Source organism: Panulirus ornatus, chromosome 21 (assembly GCF_036320965.1).
Source record: "Panulirus ornatus isolate Po-2019 chromosome 21, ASM3632096v1, whole genome shotgun sequence".
NCBI lineage: Eukaryota > Metazoa > Arthropoda > Malacostraca > Decapoda > Palinuridae > Panulirus > Panulirus ornatus.
In genome coordinates, this window is record NC_092244.1 from 19,772,663 (window position 1) to 19,799,003 (window position 26,341).

The 26,341-nt window shown below is 41.6% G+C and overlaps 1 protein-coding gene across 1 annotated transcript in view; it reads left to right on the top strand.

The window, feature by feature from the left end:
- Positions 1–26,341, top strand: part of Oseg2 (intraflagellar transport protein Oseg2) — a 560,852-nt gene that overhangs the window by 98,655 nt on the left and 435,856 nt on the right. Inside the window, exons 7-8 of the mRNA XM_071675913.1 lie at positions 15,203–15,354; positions 25,644–25,848. Of these exons, the coding sequence (XP_071532014.1) occupies positions 15,203–15,354; positions 25,644–25,848 (357 nt within the window). The remainder of the gene's footprint in view (positions 1–15,202; positions 15,355–25,643; positions 25,849–26,341) is intronic.

Here is a 26,341-nt window from a genome sequence, read left to right on the forward strand (position 1 = left end):
ATACCTCTGTAATTTGAGCACTCACTCTTATCCCCTTTGCCTTTGTACAATGGCACTATGCACGCATTCTGCCAATCCTCAGGCACCTCACCATGAGTCATACATACATTAAATAACCTTACCAACCAGTCAACAATACAGTCACCCCCTTTTTTAATAAATTCCACTGCAATACCATCCAACCCTGCTGCCTTGCCGGCTTTCATCTTCCGCAAAGCTTTCACTACCTCTTCTCTGTTTACCAAATCATTTTCCCTAACCCTCTCACTTTGCACACCACCTCGACCAAAACACCCTATATCTGCCACTCTATCATCAAACACATTCAACAAGGGGTGAAAGAATACTTCCCACGTATTCCTCGCGTGTCGTAGAAAGCGACTAGAGGGGACGAGAGCGGGGGGCCAGAAATCCTCCCCTCCTTGTATTAACTTTCTAAAATGGGAAACAGAAGAAGGAGTCACGCGGGGAGTGCTCATCCTCCTCGAAGGCTCAGAGTGGGGTGCCTAAATGTGTGTGGATGTAACCAAGATGTGAAAAAAGGAGAGATAGGTAGTATGTTTGAGGAAAGGAACCTGGATGTTTTGGCTCTGAGTGAAACGAAGCTCAAGGGTAAAGGGGAAGAGTGGTTTGGGAATGCCTGGGGAGTAAAGTCAGGGGTTAGTGAGAGGACAAGAGCAAGGGAAGGAGTAGCAATACTCCTGAAACAGAAGGTGTGGGAGTATGTGATAGAGTGTAAGAAAGTAAATTCTCGATTAATATGGGTAAAACTGAAAGTTGATGGAGAGAGGTGGGTGATTATTGGTGCATATGCACCTGGGCATGAGAAGAAAGATCAAGAGAGGCAAGTGTTTTGGGAGCAGCTGAATGAGTGTGTTAGTGGTTTTGATGCACGAGACCGGGTCATAGTGATGGGTGATTTGAATGCAAAGGTGAGTAATGTGGCAGTTGAGGGAATAATTGGTATACATGGGGTGTTCAGTGTTGTAAATGGAAATGGTGAAGAGCTTGTAGATTTATGTGCTGAAAAAGGACTGATGATTGGGAATACCTGGTTTAAAAAGCGAGATATACATAAGTATACTTATGTAAGTAGGAGAGATGGCCAGAGAGCGTTATTGGATTACGTGTTAATTGACAGGCGTGCGAAAGAGAGACTTTTGGATGTTAATGTGCTGAGAGGTGCTACTGGAGGGATGTCTGATCATTATCTTGTGGAGGCTAAGGTGAAGATTTGTATGGGTTTTCAGAAAAGAAGAGTGAATGTTGGGGTGAAGAGGGTGGTGAGAGTAAGTGAGCTTGAGAAGGAGACCTGTGTGAGGAAGTACCAGGAGAGACTGAGTACAGAATGGAAAAAGGTGAGAACAATGGAAGTAAGGGGAGTGGGGGAGGAATGGGATGTATTTAGGGAATCAGTGATGGATTGCGCAAAAGATGCTTGTGGCATGAGAAGCGTGGGAGGTGGGTTGATTAGAAAGGGTAGTGAGTGGTGGGATGAAGAAGTAAGAGTATTAGTGAAAGAGAAGAGAGAGGCATTTGGACGATGTTTGCAGGGAAAAAATGCAATTGAGTGGGAGAAGTATAAAAGAAAGAGACAGGAGGTCAAGAGAAAGGTGCAAGAGGTGAAAAAAAGGGCAAATGAGAGTTGGGGTGAGAGACTATCAGTAAATTTTAGGGAGAATAAAAAGATGTTCTGGAAGGAGGTAAATAGGGTGCGTAAGACAAGGGAGCAAATGGGAACTTCAGTGAAGGGCGTAAATGGGGAGGTGATAACAAGTAGCGGTGATGTGAGAAGGAGATGGAATGAGTATTTTGAAGGTTTGTTGAATGTGTCTGATGACAGAGTGGCAGATATAGGGTGTTTTGGTCGAGGTGGTGTGCAAAGTGAGAGGGTTAGGGAAAATGATTTGGTAAACAGAGAAGAGGTAGTGAAAGCTTTGCGGAAGATGAAAGCCGGCAAGGCAGCAGGTTTGGATGGTATTGCAGTGGAATTTATTAAAAAAGGGGGTGACTGTATTGTTGACTGGTTGGTAAGGTTATTTAATGTATGTATGACTCATGGTGAGGTGCCTGAGGATTGGCAGAATGCGTGCATAGTGCCATTGTACAAAGGCAAAGGGGATAAGAGTGAGTGCTCAAATTACAGAGGTATAAGTTTGTTGAGTATTCCTGGTAAATTATATGGGAGGGTATTGATTGAGAGGGTGAAGGCATGTACAGAGCATCAGATTGGGGAAGAGCAGTGTGGTTTCAGAAGTGGTAGAGGATGTGTGGATCAGGTGTTTGCTTTGAAGAATGTATGTGAGAAATACTTAGAAAAGCAAATGGATTTGTATGTAGCATTTATGGATCTGGAGAAGGCATATGATAGAGTTGATAGAGATGCTCTGTGGAAGGTATTAAGAATATATGGTGTGGGAGGAAAGTTGTTAGAAGCAGTGAAAAGTTTTTATCGAGGATGTAAGGCATGTGTACGTGTAGGAAGAGAGGAAAGTGATTGGTTCTCAGTGAATGTAGGTTTGCGGCAGGGGTGTGTGATGTCTCCATGGTTGTTTAATTTGTTTATGGATGGGGTTGTAAGGGAGGTAAATGCAAGAGTCCTGGAAAGAGGGGCAAGTATGAAGTCTGTTGGGGATGAGAGAGCTTGGGAAGTGAGTCAGTTGTTGTTCGCTGATGATACAGCGCTGGTGGCTGATTCATGTGAGAAACTGCAGAAGCTGGTGACTGAGTTTGGTAAAGTGTGTGGAAGAAGAAAGTTGAGAGTAAATGTGAATAAGAGCAAGGTTATTAGGTACAGTAGGGGTGAGGGTCAAGTCAATTGGGAGGTGAGTTTGAATGGAGAAAAACTGGAGGAAGTGAAGTGTTTTAGATATCTGGGAGTGGATCTGTCAGCGGATGGAAACATGGAAGCGGAAGTGGATCATAGGGTGGGGGAGGGGGCGAAAATTTTGGGAGCCTTGAAAAATGTGTGGAAGTCGAGAACATTATCTCGGAAAGCAAAAATGGGTATGTTTGAGGGAATAGTGGTTCCAACAATGTTGTATGGTTGCGAGGCGTGGGCTATGGATAGAGATGTGCGCAGGAGGATGGATGTGCTGGAAATGAGATGTTTGAGGACAATGTGTGGTGTGAGGTGGTTTGATCGAGTAAGTAACGTAAGGGTAAGAGAGATGTGTGGAAATAAAAAGAGCGTGGTTGAGAGAGCAGAAGAGGGTGTTTTGAAATGGTTTGGGCACATGGAGAGGGTGAGTGAGGAGAGATTGACCAAGAGGATATATGTGTCGGAGGTGGAGGGAACGAGGAGAAGAGGGAGACCAAATTGGAGGTGGAAAGATGGAGTGAAAAAGATTTTGTGTGATCGGGGCCTGAACATGCAGGAGGGTGAAAGGAGGGCAAGAAATAGAGTGAATTGGAGTCATGTGGTATACAGGGGTTGACGTGCTGTCAGTGGATTGAAGCAAGGCATGTGAAGCGTCTGGGGTAAACCATGGAAAGCTGTGTAGGTATGTATATTTGCGTGTGTGGACGTGTGTATGTACATGTGTATGGGGGGGGGTTGGGCCATTTCTTTCGTCTGTTTCCTTGCGCTACCTCGCAAACGCGGGAGACAGCGACAAAGTATAAAAAAAAAAAAAAAAAAAAAAAAAAAAAAAAAAAAAAAAAAAAGATGTTTTGGAAGGAGGTAAATAAAGTGCGTAAGACAAGGGAGCAAATGGGAACTTCAGTGAAGGGTGCTAATGGGGAGGTGATAACAAGTAGTGGTGATATGAGAAGGAGATGTAGTGGGTATTTTGAAGGTTTGTGGAATGTGTTTGATGATAGAGTGGCAGATATAGGGTGTCTTGGTCGAGGTGGTGTACAAAGTGAGAGGGTTAGGGAAAATGATTTGGTAAACAGAGAAGAGGTAGTAAAAGCTTTGCGGAAGATGAAAGCCGGCAAGGCAGCAGGTTTGGATGGTATTGCAGTGGAATTTATTAAAAAAGGAGGTGACTGTATTGTTGACTGGTTGGTAAGGTTATTTAATGTATATATGACTCATGGTGAGGTGCCTGAGGATTGGCGGAATGCGTGCATAGTGCCATTGTACAAAGGCAAAGGGGATAAGAGTGAGTGCTCAAATTACAGAGGTATAAGTTTGTTGAGTATTCCTGGTAGATTATATGGGAGGGTATTGATTGAGAGGGTGAAGACATGTACAGAGCATCAGATTGGGGAAGAGCAGTGTGGTTTCAGAAGTGGTAGAGGATGTGTGGATCAGGTGTTTGCTTTGAAGAATGTATGTGAGAAATACTTAGAAAAGCAAATGGATTTGTATGTAGCATTTATGGATCTGGAGAAGGCATATGATAGAGTTGATAGAGATGCTCTGTGGAAGGTATTAAGAATATATGGTGTGGGAGGCAAGTTGTTAGAAGCAGTGAAAAGTTTCTATCAAGGATGTAAGGCATGTGTACGTGTAGGAAGAGAGGAAATTGATTGGTTCTCAGTGAATGTAGGTTTGTGGCAGGGGTGTGTGATGTCTCCATGATTGTTTAATTTGTTTATGGATGGGGTTGTTAGGGAGGTGAATGCAAGAGTTTTGGAAAGAGAGGCAAGTATGAAGTCTGTTGTGGATGAGAGAGCTTGGGAAGTGAGTCAGTTGTTGTTCGCTAATGATACAGCGCTGGTGGCTGATGCATGTGAGAAACTGCAGAAGCTGTTGACTGAGTTTGGTAAAGTGTGTGAAAGAAGAAAGTTAAGAGTAAATGTGAATAAGAGCAAGGTTATTAAGTACAGTAGGGTTGAGGGTCAAGTCAATTGGGAGGTAAGTTTGAATGGAGAAAAACTGGAGGAAGTAAAGTGTTTTAGATATCTGGGAGTTGATCTGGCAGTGGATGGAACCATGGAAGTGGAAGTGAATCATAGGGTGGGGGAGGGGGCGAAAATCCTAGGAGCCTTGAAGAATGTGTGGAAGTCGAGAACATTATCTCGGAAAGCAAAAATGGGTATGTTTGAAGGAATAGTGGTTCCAACAATGTTGTATGGTTGCGAGGCGTTGGCTATGGATAGAGTTGTGCGCAGGAGGATGGAAGTGCTTTAAATGAGATGTTTGAGGACAATGTGTGGTGTGAGGTGGTTTGATCGAGTAAGTAATGTAAGGGTAAGAGAGATGTGTGGAAATAAAAAGAGCGTGGTTGAGAGAGCAGAAGAGGGTGTTTTGAAATGGTTTGGGCACATGGAGAGAATGAGTGAGGAAAGATTGACCAAGAGGATATATGTGTCGGAGGTGGAGGGAGCGAGGAGAAGTGGGAGACCAAATTGGAGGTGGAAAGATGGAGTGAAAAAGATTTTGAGTGATCAGGGCCTGAACATGCAGGAAGGTGAAAGGTGGGCAAGGAATAGAGTGAATTGGATCGATATGGTATACCGGGGTTAACGTGCTGTCAGTAGATTGAATCAGGGCATGTGAAGCGTCTGTAGTAAACCATGGAATGTTGTGTGGGGCCTGGATGTGGAAAGGGAGCTGTGGTTTCGGGCATTATTGCATGACAGCTAGAGACTGAGTGTGAACGAATGAGGCTTTTGTTGTCTTTTCCTAGCGCTACCTCGCACACATGAGGGGGGAGGGGGATGGTATTCCATGTGTGGTGAGGTGGCGATGGGAATGAATAAATGCAGGCAGTGTGAATTGTGTGTATGGGTATATATGTATGTGTCTGTGTGTGTATATATATGTGTACATTGAGATGTATAGGTATGTATATTTGCGTGTGTGGACGTGTGTGTATATACATGTGTGTGTGGGGGTGGGTTGGGCCATTTCTTTTGTCTGTTTCCTTGCGCTACCTCGCAAACTCGGGAGACAGCGACAAAGCAAAATAAATAGATGAAATATATACGTTGAGATGCATAGGTATATATTTTTGCATTTGCGGATGTGTATGTGTATACATGTGTATGTGGGTGGGTTGGGCCATTCTTTCGTCTGTTTCCTTGCGCTACCTCGCTAACGCGGGAGACAGCGACAGAGCAAAATAAATAAATAGAAATAGATTTGTGTATTTGGGCCATCCTTTCGTCTGTTTCCTTGTGCTACATCACTAACACAGGAAGAGCAACGTAGTATAATAAAATATAAATATGAATTGTTTTTAGTGTAAGTTATGGATACAGAGTAATTTTTTCTTTTATGCTGAATTGGTTGAAGTTCCAAGGAGAAAAGTATGCAAATCAACAATTCAGATCAAAATGCTAGAGGAAATTGAATGATATATTGTTTAACCAGTGTGATGAAAATGCACTCATATGTATCAGAATATTGGAAGATGATATAATCAAAGTAATAAAAAGTAGCGATGAAGTGAGAGGGAGATGGAGTTAGTATTTTGAAGGTTTATTGAATGTGTTTGATGATAGAGTGACAGATGTAGGGTATGTTGGTTGGGGTGGTAGGCAGAGTGAAAGGGTCAGGAAGAAGGGTTTTGTAAAGAGAGAAGAGGAAGTGAAGATGAAATCTGGTAAGGCGGCGGGGTTGGATGGTATTGCAGTGTAATTTATCAAAAACGGGGGTTACGGTGTTGATCATTGGTTGGCAAGGATATTCATTGTATATATGGACCATGATTGGCAGATTGCATGCATGGTGCCATTGTACAAAGGCAAAGGGAATAAAGGGGAGTGTTCAAACTACAGAGGCATAAGTTTGTTGATTATTCCTGGGATATTATATGGGAGGGTATTGATTGAGAGGGTGAAGGCATGTACAGAACATCAGATTGGGGAAGAGCAGTGTGGTTTCAGAAGTGGTAGAGGATGTGTGGATCAGGTGTTTGCTTTGAAGACTGTGTGTGAGAAATACTTGGAAAAACAGATGGATTTGCTTGTATCATTTATGGATCAGGAGAGGGCATATGATAAGAGTTGATAGGAATGCTTTGTGGAAGGTTTTAAGAGTATATGGTGTGGGGGGTAAATTGCTAGAAGCAGTGAAATGTTTTTACCAAGAATGTAAAGCATGTGTACGAGTAGGAAAAGAGGAGAGTGATTGGTTCCCAGTGAATGTCGGTCTGCAGCAGGGGTGTGTGATGTCGCCATGGTTGTTTAATTTGTTTATGGATGGGGTGTTTAGGGAGGTAGATGCAAGTATGCAGACTGTTGGGGAAGAGAGGGCCTGGGAAGTGAGTCAGTTGTTGTTTGCTGATGATACGGCTCTAGTGGCTGATTCGAGTGTGAAACTGCAGAAGTTGGTGATTGAGTCTGGAAAAGTGTGTGAAAGGAGAAAGTTGAGAGTAAGTGTGAATAAGAGCAAGGTTGAATATTAGGTTCAGTAGGGTTGATGGACAAGTTAATTGGGATGTAAGTTTGAATGGAGAACAATTGGAGGAAGTGAAGTGTTTTAGATATCTGGGAGTGAACTTAACAGCGGATGGAAACATGGAAGCGGAAGTGAGTCACTGGGTGGGGGAGGGGGCGAATGTCCTGAGAGCGTAGAAGAGTGTGTGGAAGGAGAGAACGTTATCTCGAAGAACGAAAATAGGTAAGTTTGAAGGAACAGTACTTCCATTAATGTTATATGGTTGTGAGGCATAGGCTATAGATAGAATTGTATGGAGGAAGGTGGATGTGTTAGAAATGAGATGTTTGAGGACAATATGTGGTGTGAGGTGGTTTGTTTGAGTAAACAATTAAAGGTAAGGGAGATGTGTGATAATAAAAAGAGTGTGCTCGAGAGAGCAGAAGGTTTGGACATATGGTGAGAATGAGTGAGGAATGATCAACAAAGAATATATATGTGCCAAAGGTGGAGGGAAGAATGAGAAGCGGGAGACCAAGTTGGAGGTGGAAGGATGGAATGAAAAAGATTTTGAGTGATTGGGGCCTGAACATACAGGAGGGTTAGAGGTGTGCAAGCAATAGAGTGAATTGGAATGATGTGGTATATAGAATTCGACATGCTGTCAGTGGAATGAACCAGGGCATGTGAACTATCTGGGGTAAACCATGGAAAGGTTCTGTGGGGCTGGGATGTGGAAAGGGAGCTGTGGTTTCAGTGCATTACACATGACATTTAGAGACAACGTGAATGACTGTGGCCTTTTTTGTCTGTTTTTCCTGGTGTTACCTTGCTGAAGCGGGAGGTGGCGATGCCATTTCCTGTGTGATGGGGGTATCAACAGTACTTAATGAAGGCAAGCAGTATGAATATGAACATGTTCGTATATATGAACATGTCTGTGTATGTGTATATATGTATGTGTGTATATGTTGATATGTATATGTATGTGCATATATGGGCATTTGTGTATATGAGTGGATGGACCATTCTTTACCTATTTCCTGGCACTACCTTGCTGATGCGGGAAATAGCGATTAAGCATAATAGTGGTGATGATATTGATAATAATAATAATAATAACAATAATAATACTTATAATAATGATAATATTTCCCCTTTTAGACATTTAGAATACATGGAGGGGAGGGTTTCTAGACCCCCACTCCTGTCCCCTTTAGTTGCCTTCTGTGACTTGGGGGGTGGAATGCATGGGAAGTATTCTTTCTCCCCTATCCCCTATGAGAGGGCTTGGGAAGGGAGTCAGTTGTTGTTGGCTGATGATTCAGCACTGGGGGCTGATTCGAGTGAGAAACTGCAGGAGCTGGTGACTGAGTTTGGTAAAGTGTGTGAAAGAAGAAAGCTGATAGTGAATATGAAAAGAGCAGGGTTATTAGCTTCAGTAGGGTTGAGGGACAAATAAATTGGGAGGTGAGTTTGAATGTAAAAAACTGGAGGAAGTTAAGTGTTTTAGATATCTGGGAGTGGATTTGGCAGCGGAGGGAACCATGGAAGCAGAAGTGAGTCACAGGGTGGGGGAGGGGGCGAAGGTTCTGGGGGCATTGAAGAATGTGTGGAAGGCGAGAATGTTATCTCGGAGAGCAAAAATGGGTATGTTTTAAGGACTAGTGGTTCCCACAATGTTATATGGTTGTGAGGCTTGGGCTATAGATAAGGTTGTGCGGTGGAGGGTGGATGTGTTGGAAATTAAATGTATGAGGACAATATGTGGTGTGAGGTGGTTTGATCGAGTAAGTAATGAAAGGGTGAGAGAAGTGTGTTGTGGTAAAAAGAGTGTGATTGAGAGAGCAGAAGAGGGTGTTTTGAAATGGTTTAGTCACATTGAGAAAATGAGTGAGGAAAGATTGACAAAGTGGATGTATGTGTCAGAGGTGGAGGGAATGAGAAGTGGGAGACCAAATTGGAGGTGGAAGGATGGAGTGAAAAAGATTTTCAGCAATCGGGGCCTGAACATACAGGAGGGTGAAAGGCTCACAAGGAAGAGAGTGAATTGGAATGATGTGGTATACTGGGGTCGTTGTGCTGTCAATGGATTGAACCAGGGTATGTGAAGCATCTTGGGTAAACCATGGAAAGTTTTGTTGGGCCTGGATTTGGAAAGGGAGCTTTGGTTTCAGTGCATTACACGTGACAGCTAGAGACTGAGTGTGAACGAATGTGGCCTTTGATGTCTAATCGTAGTGCTACCTCGCGTGCACACAGGGGGAGGGGGTTGTCATTTCATGTGTGGCATGGTGGCGGCTGGAATGGATGAAGGCAGCATGTATGAATATGTACATGTGTATTTATGTATATGTCTGTGTACGTATATGTATGTATATGTTGAGATGTATAGGTATGTATATGTGTGTGTGTGGGCATTTATGTATAATCATGTGTATGTGGGTGGGTTGGGCCATTCTTTCCTCTGTTTCCTTGCGCTACCTAAATGACACGGGAGACAGCGTCAAAGTATAATAAATGAAAAATAAATAGATAAAAAGATGTTTTGGAAGGAGGTGAATAAAATGCGTAAGACAAGAGAACAAATGGGAACATTGGTGAAAGGGGCAAATGGGGAGGTAATAACAAATAGTGGTGAAGTGAGAGGAAGATGGAGTGAGTATTTTGAAGGTTTGTTGAATGTGTTTGATGATAGAATGGCAGATATAGGGTGTTTTGGTCGAGGTGGTGTGCGAAGTGAGAGGGTCATGGAGAATGATTTGGTAAACAGAGAAGAGTTAATGAAAGCTTTGCAGAAGATGAAAGCCAGCAAGGCGGTGAGTTTGGATGGTATTGCTGTGGAACATAATAAAAGAGGGGGTGACTGTTGTTGACTGGTTGGTGAAGATATTCAATGTATGTATGGTTCATGGTGAGTTGCCTAAGGATTGGCAGAATGCATGCATAGTGCCACTGTACAAAGGCAAAGGGGATAAAGGTGAGCGTTCAAATTACAGAGGTATAAGTTTGTTGAGAATTCCTGGGAAATTATATGAGAGGATTATATGTACAGAGCATTAGATTGGGGAATAGCAGTTGTGGTTTCAGAAGTGGTAGAAAATGTGTGGATCAAGTATATGCTTTGAAGAATGTATGAGAAATACTTAGAAAAACATATGGATTTGTAAGTAGCATTTATGAATCTGGAAATGGCATATGATAGAGTTGATAGAGATTCTTTGAGGAAGGTATTAGGAGTATATGGTGTGGGAGGTAAGTTGCTAGAAGCAGTGAAAAGTTTTTCTCAAGGATGTAAGGCATGTGTGCATGTAGGAAGATAGGAAAGTGATTGGTTCTCAGTGAATGTTGGTTTGCGGCAGGGGTGCGTGATGTCTCCATGGTTGTTTAATTTGTTTATGGATGGGGTTGTTAGGGAGGTGAATGCAAGAGTTTTGGAAAGAGGGGCAAGTATGCTGTCTGTTGTCGATGCGAGGGCTTGGGAAGTGAGTCAGTTGTTGTTCACTGATGATACAGTGCTGGTGGCTGATTCGGGTGAGAAACTGCAGAAGCTGGTGACTGAGTTTGGGAAAGTGTGTGAAAGAAGAAAGCTGAGAGTAAATGTGAATAAGAGCAAGGTTATTAGGTACAGTAGGGTTGAGGGACAAGTTAATTGGGAGGTAAGTTTGAATGGAGAAAAACTGGAGGAAGTGAAGTGTTTTAGATATCTGGGAGTGGATCTGGCAGCAGATGGAACCATGGAAGCGGAAGTGAATCATAGGGTGGGTTGGTGGGGGGGAGTTCTGGGAGTGTTGAAAAAGTGTGGAAGTCGAGAACATTATCTTGGAAAGCAAAAATGGGTATGTTTGAAGGAATAGTGGTTCCAACGATGTTATATGGTTGTGCGGCGTGGGCTATAGATAGAGTTGTGCGGAGGAGGGTGAATGTGTTGGAAATGAGATGTTTGAGGACAGTATGTGGTATGAGGTGGTTTGATCAAGTAGGTAATGAAAGGGTAAGAGAGATGTGTGTTAATAAAAAGAGTGTGGTTGAGAGAGCAGAAGAGGGTGTTTTGAAATGGTTTGGTCACATGGAGAGAATGAGTGAGGAGAGATTGACAAAGAGGATATATATATCAGAGGTAGAGGGAACGAGAAGTGGGAGACCAAATTAGAGGTGGAAAGATGGAGTGAAAAAGATTTTGAGTGATTGGGGCCTGAACATGCAGGAGGGTGAAAGGCGTGCAAGGAATAGAGTGAATTGGAATGATGTGGTATACCGGGGTCGACATGCTGTCACTGGATTGAACCAGGGCATATGAAGTGTCTGGGGTAAACCATTGAAAGTTTTGTGGGGCCTGGATTTGGAAAGGGAGCTGTGGTTTCGGTGCATTATACATGACAGCTAGAGACTGAGTGTGAACGAATGTGGCCTTTGTTGTCTTTTCCTAGCACTACCTCATGTACACGCGTGGGGAGGGGGTTGTCATTTCATATGTGGTGGGGTGGCGATGGAAATGAATAAGGGCAGACTATGAATTATGTACATGTGTATATATGTATATGTATGTGTGTGTATATATATGTATACATTGAGATGTATAGGTATGTATATGTGCGTGTGTGGACGTGTATATCTATACATGTATATGTGGGTGGGTTGGGCCATTCTTTTGTCTGTTTCCTTGTGCTACCTCGCTAACGCGGGAGACAGCGACAAAGTGTAATAAATAGATAAATGAATATAACCCTAGCCTGATCCAGGCTACCCATTTCATCAACTAACCCCCAGGGATGGATGAACAGCTGGGTTGTCTGTGGACCAACTGCCACAACCAGGATTCGAACCTGTGCGCCCAACTCGGGGTAGCTGGTGAATGCGTTGGAGTCAGGAATGCATATCACTACACTACGGGAGTTACATATATGGAGGAGAAAGACTGGAAGAGGTGGCAAATTTGAGTATTTGTGAGCTATCTTGGTTAAGTTTGGTGAAACTAATGGGGAGCTAAGGGAGAGGGCAGAAGAATTTTAGGGCCCCTTAATTGAATGACGAAGGATAGATATGTAAGCATGGAAATGAAGAAAGATTTAAGGGACAGCTTATTCCTTCCGATCCACACCTATGCAGTCAATCATTGGCATGGGATGAGTCACAGAGGTTAAGAATCCAGGCAATGGAAATGAGTTATTTGAGAGGAGCATATGGTATAACTAGATGGAGTAAAGAAAGTTATGAGGGGGTGTATGAGGGATTTGGTATGGCAGGGAATGCAAAGGGAATGAATTGTCGAGTGGTAGAGTGGGTGAACCTTGATACTTTGAGGTGGTTTGGGTATGTGGAAAGAAGGCAAGACAGAGAGTGTATAGGAAAGTGTATGATAGTTTGATTAAAGGGATTAGTGTGAGAGGAAGAACCCCTATGACATTGGGAAATAGAGTGAAAGAGTACTGTAGAGAGAGAAATGGTGTAAGAATGTGGGTAATGGTGTATATGAGGGAGGCATGTAAGGACAGGGATAAGTGGAGACTCTTTTGCTGTTGCCACCCTTTGGAGTACCTATAGGGGATGGGCATCAGAGAAATTGATATGTAGATGAATAGTACTGTCATGGCACATAATGGGGGGTAAGATCTGGAGAACCTCCAGTACAAAAGACAGAAACCTATTTGTGAAATTATAGGTATATACCTGAAATGCAAAATTGAATACTGCTGTGTCATACAGTCCCCAAAGAAATTAATAGAAATAAACAAATTAGAAAGAATTCAGAAACACTGCATGAGTAGACTTGAGGAGAAGGAACATATGAACTTTCATGGAAGATTGAAAATCGCAGTCATCAAGGGTTTCCCTTATTTCCAACCTACCTGTGATTTAACATTCACACAGAAAGGCTTAGGGGATGCTTGAAAATCCCACAGCCATGAAGGCTTTCCCTATTTCCATCCTACCTGTGATTTAACATTCACACAAGAATGCTTAGGAGACGTACATTTTGGATGAGTGGTTCACTACTTTTGTGTTCTACTGTGGAATGATGTTTTGCTGAAGATAACCTCACTAAGAAAGCATTACTCATCCTAGATAATATTTCAGGCTGTCCAATATGTTCGAGTGATATGTCTAGTAATGAAAGCGTTGAATACCTCCTTGAAAATATGAGAGCATTGATCCAACCCATGGATCAAGGTGTGATGGCTACCTTTAAGGCATATTCACTGAGAACATTATGCCAGCTTATTAAAGGAACTGTTGGGTAGTTTTGGTAAAACTGTAGCATTATGAATACCTTGGACATCACCAACTTCTGGGAAGAGCTATTTTCGATATTCATGAAAACCTCATGGCTGTTGCAAATGACATGGGTTTTAAAGATGTTATGAAAGTTGATGTAATGTAGTTGCTGCTTTCCCACATAGAAGACCTTTCAAATGGGGAATGGATGGAGTGTGGGAAGAGGAGGAGAATAGGAAAGGTTCATCCAAATTTTGTCCATAGACTCTGAAGCAAATGCCTGAAGCTTTTTTATATTGAAGTAGTTTTGCAAGTTCTGACTGAAACCATTAATGTAGCCTTAAAGTTTCTAGTGGAGTAGACAATATGATCCACTACGAGAGAGAGAGAGAGAGAGAGAGAGAGAGATTCAGATCAGGAATCTTCCAATATACTTTTCGGAAAAGGTCCCTCCATTAGACACTTATCCCAAATGAAGATTGATACTCCACTGATGACTGTGCAGTGGGAAAAGGTGACACAAACAGTGAGGCAGACAATCCTGCTGCCCCTCCTTGCCCTTGCTATTTACTCCACATCTTTGCCAAGATAGATACGGTCTCCAAAAGGTGTTGAAAATTATATCGTTATTTATATTGACTTATTTTTCATTCCCTGGCACTACCTTAGTAAGGCAAGAAATGTCAAATAGTTATGAAAAAAAGAATAACCCTTAAATGGTGGCCAACAACAATTGATGGGCTCTTGGAGAAACACAGCCAGCAATAATTGCTCTAAATTTTCCCCACCTCTTTTTGAATATCCAGCTGGCTTATCTTACTTTTAGTAGCTTATAAAGTTCTCCTCCATCTATTCACTAAGAAGGCACATGATTATTACATGCAGGAAGTAAGCTACAAGATTCTGTGTGTGATAGGGACTTGGACATAAACATCATCCCTAATCTGTCGCCAGATATTCGTATTAAGAGAATAGCTAAGGGGACAAACTGTCTGCTAGCAAATGTCAGAAAAGCTTTCAAGTATGTGGATAAAGAAATATTTGGCAAGCCAGTGATATCCCACATAGAATATGCTTCATGGATTTGGTAACCACTCCTAAAAACATACAAAGAACTCAGAGAGAAGGCCCAAAGGAGGACAACAAAGATATTACCAGAATTAAGAGAGCTGAGCTACATAAAGAGGCTGGAGGTTTAGATTTTCCTACCTTTGAAGAGATAAGAGTGAGGGTTAATCTAATCAAAACCTTTAAGTTTTGAGAGAGATTGACAAAGTGGACTGTGCTTTGAGATGTGTGAGTACAGAGAAACCATAGGACAACATGAAAATGTTAAGAAATTTCTAAATGAGGATATAAAGAAATACTTCTATTGGATAATAGTGGTGGGTGAATGAAACAGATTGACTGAGGACATGGTTCATGCAGATAGCATACATAAATTCAAGAGGTATGATAGTAGAGTGTTCAAGAGATGCGGCACCATGAGTTTAATACAATACAAATAGGTAATTACAGGAAAGCTTTCCTCTCTCCTCTGCCACTTATGTATGATAATGGTATGAGAGGAGACTTTAGTGTATTGACATATCAGTGTAATGTGTAAAAGGAAATAGTAAGAAGTGCTTTACAAGTATGGGGTGATGATATTAAAAAAAGAAGGAAGGGTATGAGTGATTTTTAATCTGCAGTGTCAAAATATTAAAATTTCAGGCGGTCCGTTTGGAAGAATAAGTGGGAGATGACTTATGTGGGACCATCACAGGTACTAGTCAAACCTCTGGCAGGGTCTGGCCCTTTTGGGAGTCGTGGAGTTATCCTAAGATCACAGTATGGGTTTGAGATCCATGATGTTCGCATTATGGGTGAGTATTTGGTGTATTTCTAGCTTATAGAGAGAGAGGCTTTGAATTATATGTTAATTTTAATGCCATTGCTTTTCTGCACTAAAGAACTTACAGATGAGTTTCAGGCATAGCTATGAGTTATTGTGATTTATTTTTTTTATTTATTATACTTTGTCGCTGTCTCCCGCATTGGCGAGGTAGCGCAAGGAAGCAGACGAAAGAATGGCCCAACCCACCCACATACACATGTATATACATACACATCCACAAACGCAAATATACATACCTATACATCTCAACGTATACTTATATATATATACACCCACAGACATATACATATATACACATGCGCATAATTCATACTGTCTGCCTTTATTCATTCCCATCGCCACCCCGCCACACATGAAAATAACCACCCCTCCCCCAAATGTGCGCGAGGTAGCACTTGGAAAAGACAACAAAGGCCACTTTCATTTACATTTATTCTCTAGCTGTCATGTAATAATGCACCGAAACCACAGCTCCCTTTCCACATCCAGGCCCCACAGAACTTTCCATGGTTTACCCCAGACGCTTCACATGCCCTGGTTCAATCCATTGACAGCATGTCGACCCTGATATACCACATCGTTCCAATTCACTCTGTTCCTTTCACGCCTTTCACCCTCCTGCATGTTCAGGCCCTGATCAGTCAAAATCTTTTTCACTCCATCTTTCCACCTCCAATTTGGTTTCCCACTTCTCCTCATTCCCTCTACCTCTGACACATAAATCCTCTTGGCCAATCTTTCCTCACTCATTCTCTCCATGTGACCAAACCATTTCAAAACACCCTCTTCTGCTCTCTCAACCACACTCTTTTTATTACCACACGTCTCTCTTACCCTATTATATATATATATTTTTTTTCGTACTATTCGCCATTTCCCGCATTAGCGAGGTAGCATTTAGAACAGTTGATTCTCTTCCCTAGTAGCTGACTAACTGCTGACCTTCCCACTAAGTGATGCTTCTCCCTTCTCTATCAGCTGACCATCCTCTCCATCAGTTAAGCTATTACACACCACTAGTTAGTTAATCCTCCTCCCCACCAACTAGCTCCCCCATATGTACAAATATTTGAAAACCCCTAAACAAACTCACACATGCACTGCACCACATAAAGGAGGTAGCTTAACAAAATTTATCATTCATTATTAACAGGGAAAACTTTGTCTGTTATCACCATCTCCATACCCATAATTATGGGGTGCATCAGGTGTATGCAAGACTTCAGCCTTTGTAGAATTGATCTTGTTAAGACTAGGGTCCCTAATCTCAACCCTACAGGCTGGCAGGGAAATTTTAGATCCATCCATCTATCTCTGTGTCTGTCCAGTACTTACAGAGAGTGTAAGAATACTGACTACCAGATAATTTAGAGTTGGATGGTTTGTAGCTGATGTTTGGTTGGTTAGGGTGTTATATTTTCTTTCCAACAAGAAATGTAAACTGTCCCAGCAAGCAGCTGGACAATTCCATTCCACATTCTAAATAACAGTGCCTTTATATTCATACCAGAGGACTTCGCCTCATTGTGAAGGTAGTGCAAGGAAACAGACGAAAGAAATGGCCCAACCCCCCCCCCATACACATGTATATACATATGTCCACACACGCAAATATACATACCTACACAGCTTTCCATGGTTTACCCCAGACGCTTCACATGCCTTGATTCAATCCACTGACAGCACGTCAACCCCGGTATACCACATCGCTCCAATTCACTCTATTCCTTGCCCTCCTTTCACCCTCTTGCATGTTCAGGCCCCGATCACACAAAATCTTTTTCACTCCATCTTTCCACCTCCAATTTGGTCTCCCTCTTCTCCTCGTTCCCTCCACCTCTGACACATATATCTCTTGGTCAATCTTTCCTCACTCATTCTCTCCATGTGCCCAAACCACTTCAAAACACCCTCTTCTGCTCTCTCAACCACGCTCTTTTTATTTCCACACATCTCTCTTACCCTTACGTTACTCACTCGATCAAACCACCTCACACCACACATTGTCCTCAAACATCTCATTTCCAGCACATCCATCCTCCTGCGCACAACTCTATCCATAGCCCACGCCTCGCAACCATACAACATTGTTGGAACCACTATTCCTTCAAACATACCCATTTTTGCTTTCCGAGATAATGTTCTCGACTTCCACACATTCTTCAAGGCCCCCAGAATTTTCGCTCCCTCCCCCACCCTATGATCCACTTCCGCTTCCATGGTTCCATCGCTGCCAGATCCACTCCCAGATATCTAAAACACTTCACTTCCTCCAGTTTTTCTCCATTCAAACTCACCTCCCAATTGACTTGACCCTCAACCCTACTGTACCTAATAACCTTGCTCTTATTCACATTTACTCTTAACTTTCTTCTTCCACACACTTTACCAAACTCAGTCACCAGCTTCTGCAGTTTCTCACATGAATCAGCCACCAGCGCTGTATCATCAGCGAACAACAACTGACTCACTTCCCAAGCTCTCTCATCCCCAACAGACTTCATACTTGCCCCTCTTTCCAAAACTCTTGCATTTACCTCCCTAACAACCCCATCCATAAACAAATTAAACAACCATGGAGACATCACACACCCCTGCCGCAAATCTACATTCACTGAGAACCAATCACTTTCCTCTCTTCCTACACGTACACATGCCTTACATCCTCGATAAAAACTTTTCACTGCTTCTAACAACTTTCCTCCCACACCATATATTCTTAATACCTTCCACAGAGCATCTCTATCAACTCTATCATATGCCTTCTCCAGATCCATAAATGCTACATACAAATCCATTTGCTTTTCTAAGTATTTCTCACATACATTCTTCAAAGCAAACACCTGATCCCCACATCCTCTACCACTTCTGAAACCACACTGCTCTTCCCCAATCTGATGCTCTGTACATGCCTTCACCCTCTCAATCAATACCCTCCCATATAAGTTACCAGGAATACTCAACAAACTTATACCTCTGTAATATATATATATTCTCAGTGAATGTAGGTTTGCGGCAGGGGTGTGTGATGTCTCCATGGTTGTTTAATTTGTTTATGGATGGGGTTGTTAGGGAGGTAAATGCAAGAGTCCTGGAAAGAGGGGCAAGTATGAAGTCTGTTGGGGATGAGAGAGCTTGGGAAGTGAGTCAGTTGTTGTTCGCTGATGATACAGCGCTGGTGGCTGATTCATGTGAGAAACTGCAGAAGCTGGTGACTGAGTTTGGTAAAGTGTGTGGAAGAAGAAAGTTAAGAGTAAATGTGAATAAGAGCAAGGTTATTAGGTACAGTAGGGTTGAGGGTCAAGTCAATTGGGAGGTGAGTTTGAATGGAGAAAAACTGGAGGAAGTGAAGTGTTTTAGATATCTGGGAGTGGATCTGTCAGCGGATGGAACCATGGAAGCGGAAGTGGATCATAGGGTGGGGGAGGGGGCGAAAATTTTGGGAGCCTTGAAAAATGTGTGGAAGTCGAGAACATTATCTCGGAAAGCAAAAATGGGTATGTTTGAAGGAATAGTGGTTCCAACAATGTTGTATGGTTGCGAGGCGTGGGCTATGGATAGAGTTGTGCGCAGGAGGATGGATGTGCTGGAAATGAGATGTTTGAGGACAATGTGTGGTGTGAGGTGGTTTGATCGAGTAAGTAACGTAAGGGTAAGAGAGATGTGTGGAAATAAAAAGAGCGTGGTTGAGAGAGCAGAAGAGGGTGTTTTGAAATGGTTTGGGCACATGGAGAGAATGAGTGAGGAAAGATTGACCAAGAGGATATATGTGTCGGAGGTGGAGGGAACGAGGAGAAGAGGGAGACCAAATTGGAGGTGGAAAGATGGAGTGAAAAAGATTTTGTGTGATCGGGGCCTGAACATGCAGGAGGGTGAAAGGAGGGCAAGGAATAGAGTGAATTGGAGCGATGTGGTATACAGGGGTTGACGTGCTGTCAGTGGATTGAATCAAGGCATGTGAAGCGTCTGGGGTAAACCATGGAAAGCTGTGTAGGTATGTATATTTGCGTGTGTGGACGTGTGTATGTACGTGTGTATGGGGGTTGGGCCATTTCTTTCGTCTGTTTCCTCGCGCTACCTCGCAAACGCGGGAGACAGCGACAAAGTATAAAAAAAAAAAAAAAAAAAAAAAAAAAAAATATATATATATATATATATTTTTTTTTTTTTTTCTTTTCTTTCAAACTGTTCGCCATTTCCCGCATTAGCGAGGTAGCGTTAAGAACAGAGGACTGGGCCTTTGAGGGAATACCCTCACCTGGCCCAATTCTCTGTTCCTTCTTTTGGAAAATTAAAAAAAAAAACGAGAGGGGAGGATTTCCAGCCCCCCGCTCCCTCTCCTTTTAGTCGCCTTTTACGACACGCAGGGAATACGTGGGAAGTATTCTTTGTCCCCTATCCCCAGGGATATATATATATATATATATATATATATATATATATATATATATATATATATATATATATGTACAAAGGCAAAGGGGATAAGAGTGAGTGCTCAAATTACAGAGGTATAAGTTTGTTGAGTATTCCTGGTAAATTATATGGGAGGGTATTGATTGAGAGGGTGAAGGCATGTACAGAGCATCAGATTGGGGAAGAGCAGTGTGGTTTCAGAAGTGGTAGAGGATGTGTGGATCAGGTGTTTGCTTTGAAGAATATATGTGAGAAATACTTAGAAAAGCAAATGGATTTGTATGTAGCATTTATGGATCTGGAGAAGGCTTATGATAGAGTTGATAGAGATGCTCTGTGGAAGGTATTAAGAATATATGGTTTGTGAGGCAAGTTGTTAGAAGCAGTGAAAAGTTTTTATCGAGGATGTAAGGCATGTGCACGTGTAGGAAGAGAGGAAAGTGATTGGTTCTCAGTGAATGTAGATTTGCGGCAGGTGTGTGTGATGTCTCCATGGTTGTTTATTTTGTTTATGGAGGGGGTTGTTAGGGAGGTGAATGCAAGAGTTTTGGAAAGAGAGGCAAGTATGAAGTCTGTTGTGGATGAGAGAGCTTGGAAAGTGAGTCAGTTGTTGTTCGCTGATGATACAGCGCTGGTGGCTGATTCATGTGGGAAACTGCAGAAGCTGGTGACTGAGTTTGGTAAAGTGTGTGAAAGAAGAAAGTTAAGAGTAAATGTGAATAAGAGCAAGGTTATTAGGTACAGTAGGGTTGAGGGTCAAGTCAATTGGGAGGTAAGTTTGAATGGAGAAAAACTGGAGGAAGTAAAGTGTTTTAGATATCTGGAGTGGATCTGGCAGCGGATGGAACCATGGAAGCGGACGTGAATCATAGGGTGGGGGAGGGGGTGAAAATCCTGGGAGCCTTGAAGAATGTTTGGAAGTCGAGAACATTATCTCGGAAAGCAAAAATGGGTATGTTTGAAGGAATAGTGGTTCCAACAATGTTGTATGGTTGTGAGGCGTGGGCTATGGATAGAGTTGTGCGCAGGAGGGTGGATGTGCTGGAAATGAGATGTTTGAGGACAATGTATGGTGTGAGGTTGTTTGATCGAGTAAGTAATATAAGGGTAAGAGAGATGTGTAGAAATAAAAAGAGCGTGGTTGAGAGAGCAGAAGAGGGTGTTTTGAAATGGTTTGGGCACATGGAGAGAATGAGTGAGGAAAGATTGACCAGGAGGATATATGTGTCGGAGGTGGAAGGAACAAGGAGAAGTGGGAGACCAAATTGGAGGTGGAAAGATGGAGTGAAAAAGATTTTGAGTGATCGGGGCCTGAACATGCAGGAGTGAAAGGCGGGCAAGGAATAGAGTGAATTGGATCGATGTGGTATACCGGGGTTGACGTGCTGTCAGTGGATTGAATCATGGCATGTGAAGCGTCTGGGGTAAACCATGGAAAGTTGTGTGGGGCCTGGATGTGGAAAGGGAGCTGTGGTTTTGGGCATTATTGCATGACAGCTAGAGACTGAGTGTGAACGAATGGGGCCTTTGTTGTCTTTTCCTAGTGCTACCTCGCACACGTGAGGGGGAAGGGAGTATGGTATTCCATGTGTGGCGAGGTGGCGATGGGAATGAATGGGGGCAGACAGTGTGAATTGTGTGCATGGGTATATATGTATGTGTCTGTGTGTGTATATATTTGTGTACATTGAGATGTATAGGTATGTATATTTGCGTGTGTAGACGTGTATGTATATACATGTGTATGGGGGTGGGTTGGGCCATTTCCAGGTGAGGATATTCCCTCAAAGGCCCAGTCCTCTGTTCTTAACGCTACCTCGCTATCGCGGGAAATAGCGAATACTATGAAAAAAGAAAAAAAAAATATATATATATATATATATATATATATATATATATATATATATTTTTTTTTTGTTGTCTCCTGCTTTTGCGAGGTAGCGCAAGGAAACAGACGAAAGAAATGGCCCAACCCACCCCCATACACATGTATATACATACGTCCACACACACAAATATACATACCTACACAGCTTTCCATGGTTTACCCCAGACGCTTCACATGCCTTGCTTCAATCCACTGACAGCACGTCAACCCCGGTATACCACATCGCTCCAATTCACTCTATTCCTTGCCCTCCTTTCACCCTCCTGCATGTTCAGGCCCCGATCACACAAAATCTTTTTCACTCCATCTTTCCACCTCCAATTTGGTCTCCCTCTTCTCCTCATTCCCTCCACCTCCGACACATATATTCTCTTGGTCAATCTTTCCTCACTCATTCTCTCCATGTGCCCAAACCATTTCAAAACACCCTCTTCTGCTCTCTCAACCACGCTCTTTTTATTTCCACACATCTCTTACCCTTACATTACTTACTCGATCAAACCACCTCACACAACATATTGTCCTCAAACATCTCATTTCCAGCACATCCACCCTCCTGCGCACAACTCTATCCATAACCCACGTCTCGCAACCACACGACATTGTTGGAACCACTATTCCTTCAAACACACCCATTTTTGCTTTCCGAGATAAAGTTCTCGACTTCCACACATTCTTCAAGGCTCCCAGGATTTTCGCCCCCTCCCCCACCCTATGGTTCACTTCCACTTCCATGGTTCCATCCGCTGCCAGATCCACTCCCAGATATCTAAAACACTTTACTTCCTCCAGTTTTTCTCCATTCAAACTTTCCTCCCAATTGACTTGACTCTCAACCCTACTGTACCTAATAACCTTGCTCTTATTCACATTTACCCTTAACTTTCTTCTTTTACACACTTTACCAAACTCAGTCACCAGCTTCTGCAGTTTTTCACATGAATCAGCCACCAGTAGATGCAAATAAACGGAATGTCTTTGAAAGAAATAGATTTAAAGTACAGATTTAGCAAAGCCATATAAAATGAAAGAAGAAAGTTTACAAACTTATGTTTTGGATATGGGGGGAGAAAAACTGGAAGAAGTGAGAGAATATAAGTATTTAGGAAAGGTCTGTAGGGCTTGGATGTGGAAAGGGAGCTGTGCTTTTGATGAATTACACATGACAGCTAGAGATTGAGTGTGAACGAATGTGGCCTTTTTTGTGTGTTCCTGCCACTGCCTCACTGGAGGGGGTGTGCTTTTTCGTGTGTGGTGGGGTGGCGACAGGAGTAGATGAAGGCAGGAAGTATGGATATGTATATGTGCACATATGTATATGTCTGTGTATGTATATGTTGAAATGTATATTTATGTATATGTGCATGTGTTGGCATTGTATGTATATACATGTGTATGTGGGTGGGTTGGGCCATTCCTAGTCTGTTTCCTTATTTCAGACATCTGGAAAGTATGATTGAATATTGAAGAGACAATTCAAAGTTGAGGAAGTGGCTGGAACTCTTAGGAAAGGTATGAAAAGTAAGACTATGGACTATGAATTTTCATGCTTGGAAGAGCCACTCGGAAGAAATATGAGTAGTTTTTCATGCTATGTTTTATGGACGTGGATAATGAATATGCAGATAAAAGACCAAAAAAGAGTAAGTATTGAAGATGTATTTTGTGAGATTTATTCATGGAGTAAAGAACATGAATATGCAAGGGAAATCTCTGATGCAAAAAGGAATGATGATTGAAAAACACAGTCCACTATTGACCCTTGCACAATGCCCAAAAAACATTATTTGGTATTTTATAAGAAAATAGTAGCCTACATCCATGATGCTCTAGGTTCTCCTAACCCTGTCAGAATATCTAGCTGACTTATACTGTATTGCACTACTGGAGGTTTCCCCACTGACCTCACACTTGTGAAAGAAATTATATATTTATGCAATCCTGCAATGCCAGTGTACTTCCCACACATGGTAGTCACTTGCTGACCTCATATTACGGCATTAGTTATAATATTACTAACGATATTGATGTTATTTACCACCAGTGGTTGTGTCTGCTTATGAAATGAAAGTAGATTGTGATCTAAGCTCAAGATAAAGAAAAAACAAATTCTTTAGTATTCTTCCCACACTGACCAGAATATCTCTATTGCTGATTTTTAGCTTGAAATTTTTATTATTTCCAAATATATTTAAAGTTATTTACCACCAATGTTATGAATGCATATGATATGTAAGTTGCATTCCGAAAACAAGGTCACTGGACAGAAACAAAGAAGCATCATCTCTATGTCTGTCTTTCTTATTGGGAACTGTGTGACATGTCATCCACAGCCTTGTCTTCTCATATAGCAGTGACCCATGCCAAAACAAAATCAGTTATATAACATTCTGTGTATTTTTTTGTTGGTTTTTAATCCTAATCTATCATTTCATATAAAGGTACTTATTTGTTTTGTCACACTTGTTTTGGACTTTCCAGACCATGCATTTTGGTTGAGTCAAGGATAGAAGTCTTGCATTTAATGTGAATGTTGAAATGAAGCCATGAATAATGTAAACGAATGAGGTAAAGGGAAGAACAAAACAAAAGAAAGATCTAGGAAGACAATCTAATGGGGTTTAGCATAGATAAGTGACTGTACGTATGCAAGGATCAGGGTTCATGGGAAATACTCTGTATAGACCACTTTTTTAGACTATGAGACTTCATATTAGATGTAACTAAAATTAAGGTGAAAGTAATAAAATATACCGCTTAGCCTCTAAATGTTCATTCTGATATGCTTACATTCTTTGGATCTTATTTCAGTTGTACCAGATTTGTATGAATTCTTTGTCCAGTGTGCTGTAATGAAATGATAGATATTATCAGTAAAGTTATTGGCTTAATTTTATTTAAAATGATCGTGACAATTATATTAAGAAAAAACTCCTAGTTACAGTTCTCCTCAAAAATGCATTCTTACCCTTTTACTTTTGTAAGAGAACAGAAAGATAATGAGAATGATTACTTACCTTTCTGCCTCAGGATTCCCTTCTATGGAGCTCCTGCAGTGCTCAGGAAGCCAGCCACATCCACCGGGTGAAATCATAGGTCAGGGAGTGTGGTGATGTATGTTTGTCTGCATGAGGTGAGTATAGGTCAATCTGGTAGTTGGTGTTCAGTGTCTTCAGTATAAAAGTTGCATCTTGGGCATGAGGGGGGGTCTTGCAGTATGTTGAATTGGTGTTTGTAATGTTGTAGAGATGGGAGGTTTGTAGAGCTTAGATGAGAAAACATGAATTCTCTATATTTGATGAGCTTTGTTTCAGAAGGGTGTATGTCTGGTGAGGTGATTTTTAAGAATGGACTAGGAATGCTGTTGTTTATTGCTTATTAGGTCATTTTATTGTGTTTATGATTTATCACTGTTGTGTTTGTTAAGGGTATAGTTAACTGTGAGTGGTCTGGATCAGAAGAGTCTAGTGTTGTAGCAAAATTGATTACTGAGCATACTGAGTGGGATTGTAGTGGGAGAATGTTGGGTAGGTGTTGAGTGCATGTCATTTCTAGACTGAGTAATTGTTCTAAGTGTGGTTTACAAGTTCATTGAATTTACTTTTAATAGGGTGGATAACCAAGCAGATGAAGCATAGTTTCAGGTTGAGTGATTTTTACCATTTTTGCACATCATTTACACTATCTGCAAAGGCTGTCTAGCACTCTGTTTTGAGTGAAGAAATTTTGGAACATAGATTGAATAACAGTGTCCTGATGGAGGATTTTTTTTATTTCTGTAAACCACACAGTAATCATACTATCTAGTTTGCTCAAGTTGGGAGGATGCAATTATACAAGAGCACTGTAAGAGATGAGATTGAATGGAATAATCACTTTGGTCATTTAAATCTATTCTTTAAAATATTGATAATTGAAGTACTACATTTTTATTGTTTGTCTCTTCACACTAGGTAAGGATCGTTATTTAGTTGCTCGTACCAATGAGACTTTGCTGCTGGGAGACCTGCATAGGAACTTGTTGAGTGAAGTTCACTGGGCAGTAGAACCAGGCACAGAGAAATTTTATTTTGACAATGAGAATGTTTGCATGATCTTCAATGCTGGAGAGCTTTCATTGGTGGAATATGGCAATAATGACCTTCTTGGATCTGTAAGGTAAGTGTATTTCCAGTTTCTCTTAATTCTTTTTACATAGTCATGATTAATTGTTGGATTTCTTATTGTCATAAATCCCATGCAAACTTTTAGTGATAGAAGTTTTTTTGTGTCAAGCTGTTTTATGTTTTGTGAAGGTGAATCTCCTCTAACCACCTTTGTTACCATGCATCTTATCACATTTTTTGCACATGTAACACTTTTTACTCCTGAACATTTCCTCATTCTTTGATCCATCTTGTACTGGATCTGTCATGATACCACTAATTGCACATTTGTACTTCCATTCTTAGCTTTATGTCCATTGGAATACATAATGTTTCACTTTATTTAATACCACTTTTATTGTACTTTTTTCTTAAAAGGCTCTGTCATCTGTTCTTGATACTACCTTGCTCACGAGAAATTGTGAATTTGTATGATAGAAAAAAAATATAGAGTTGCAAACCACACAAAATAGTGTACTCAGACCAATCACTGTCTGGCTAGCAAC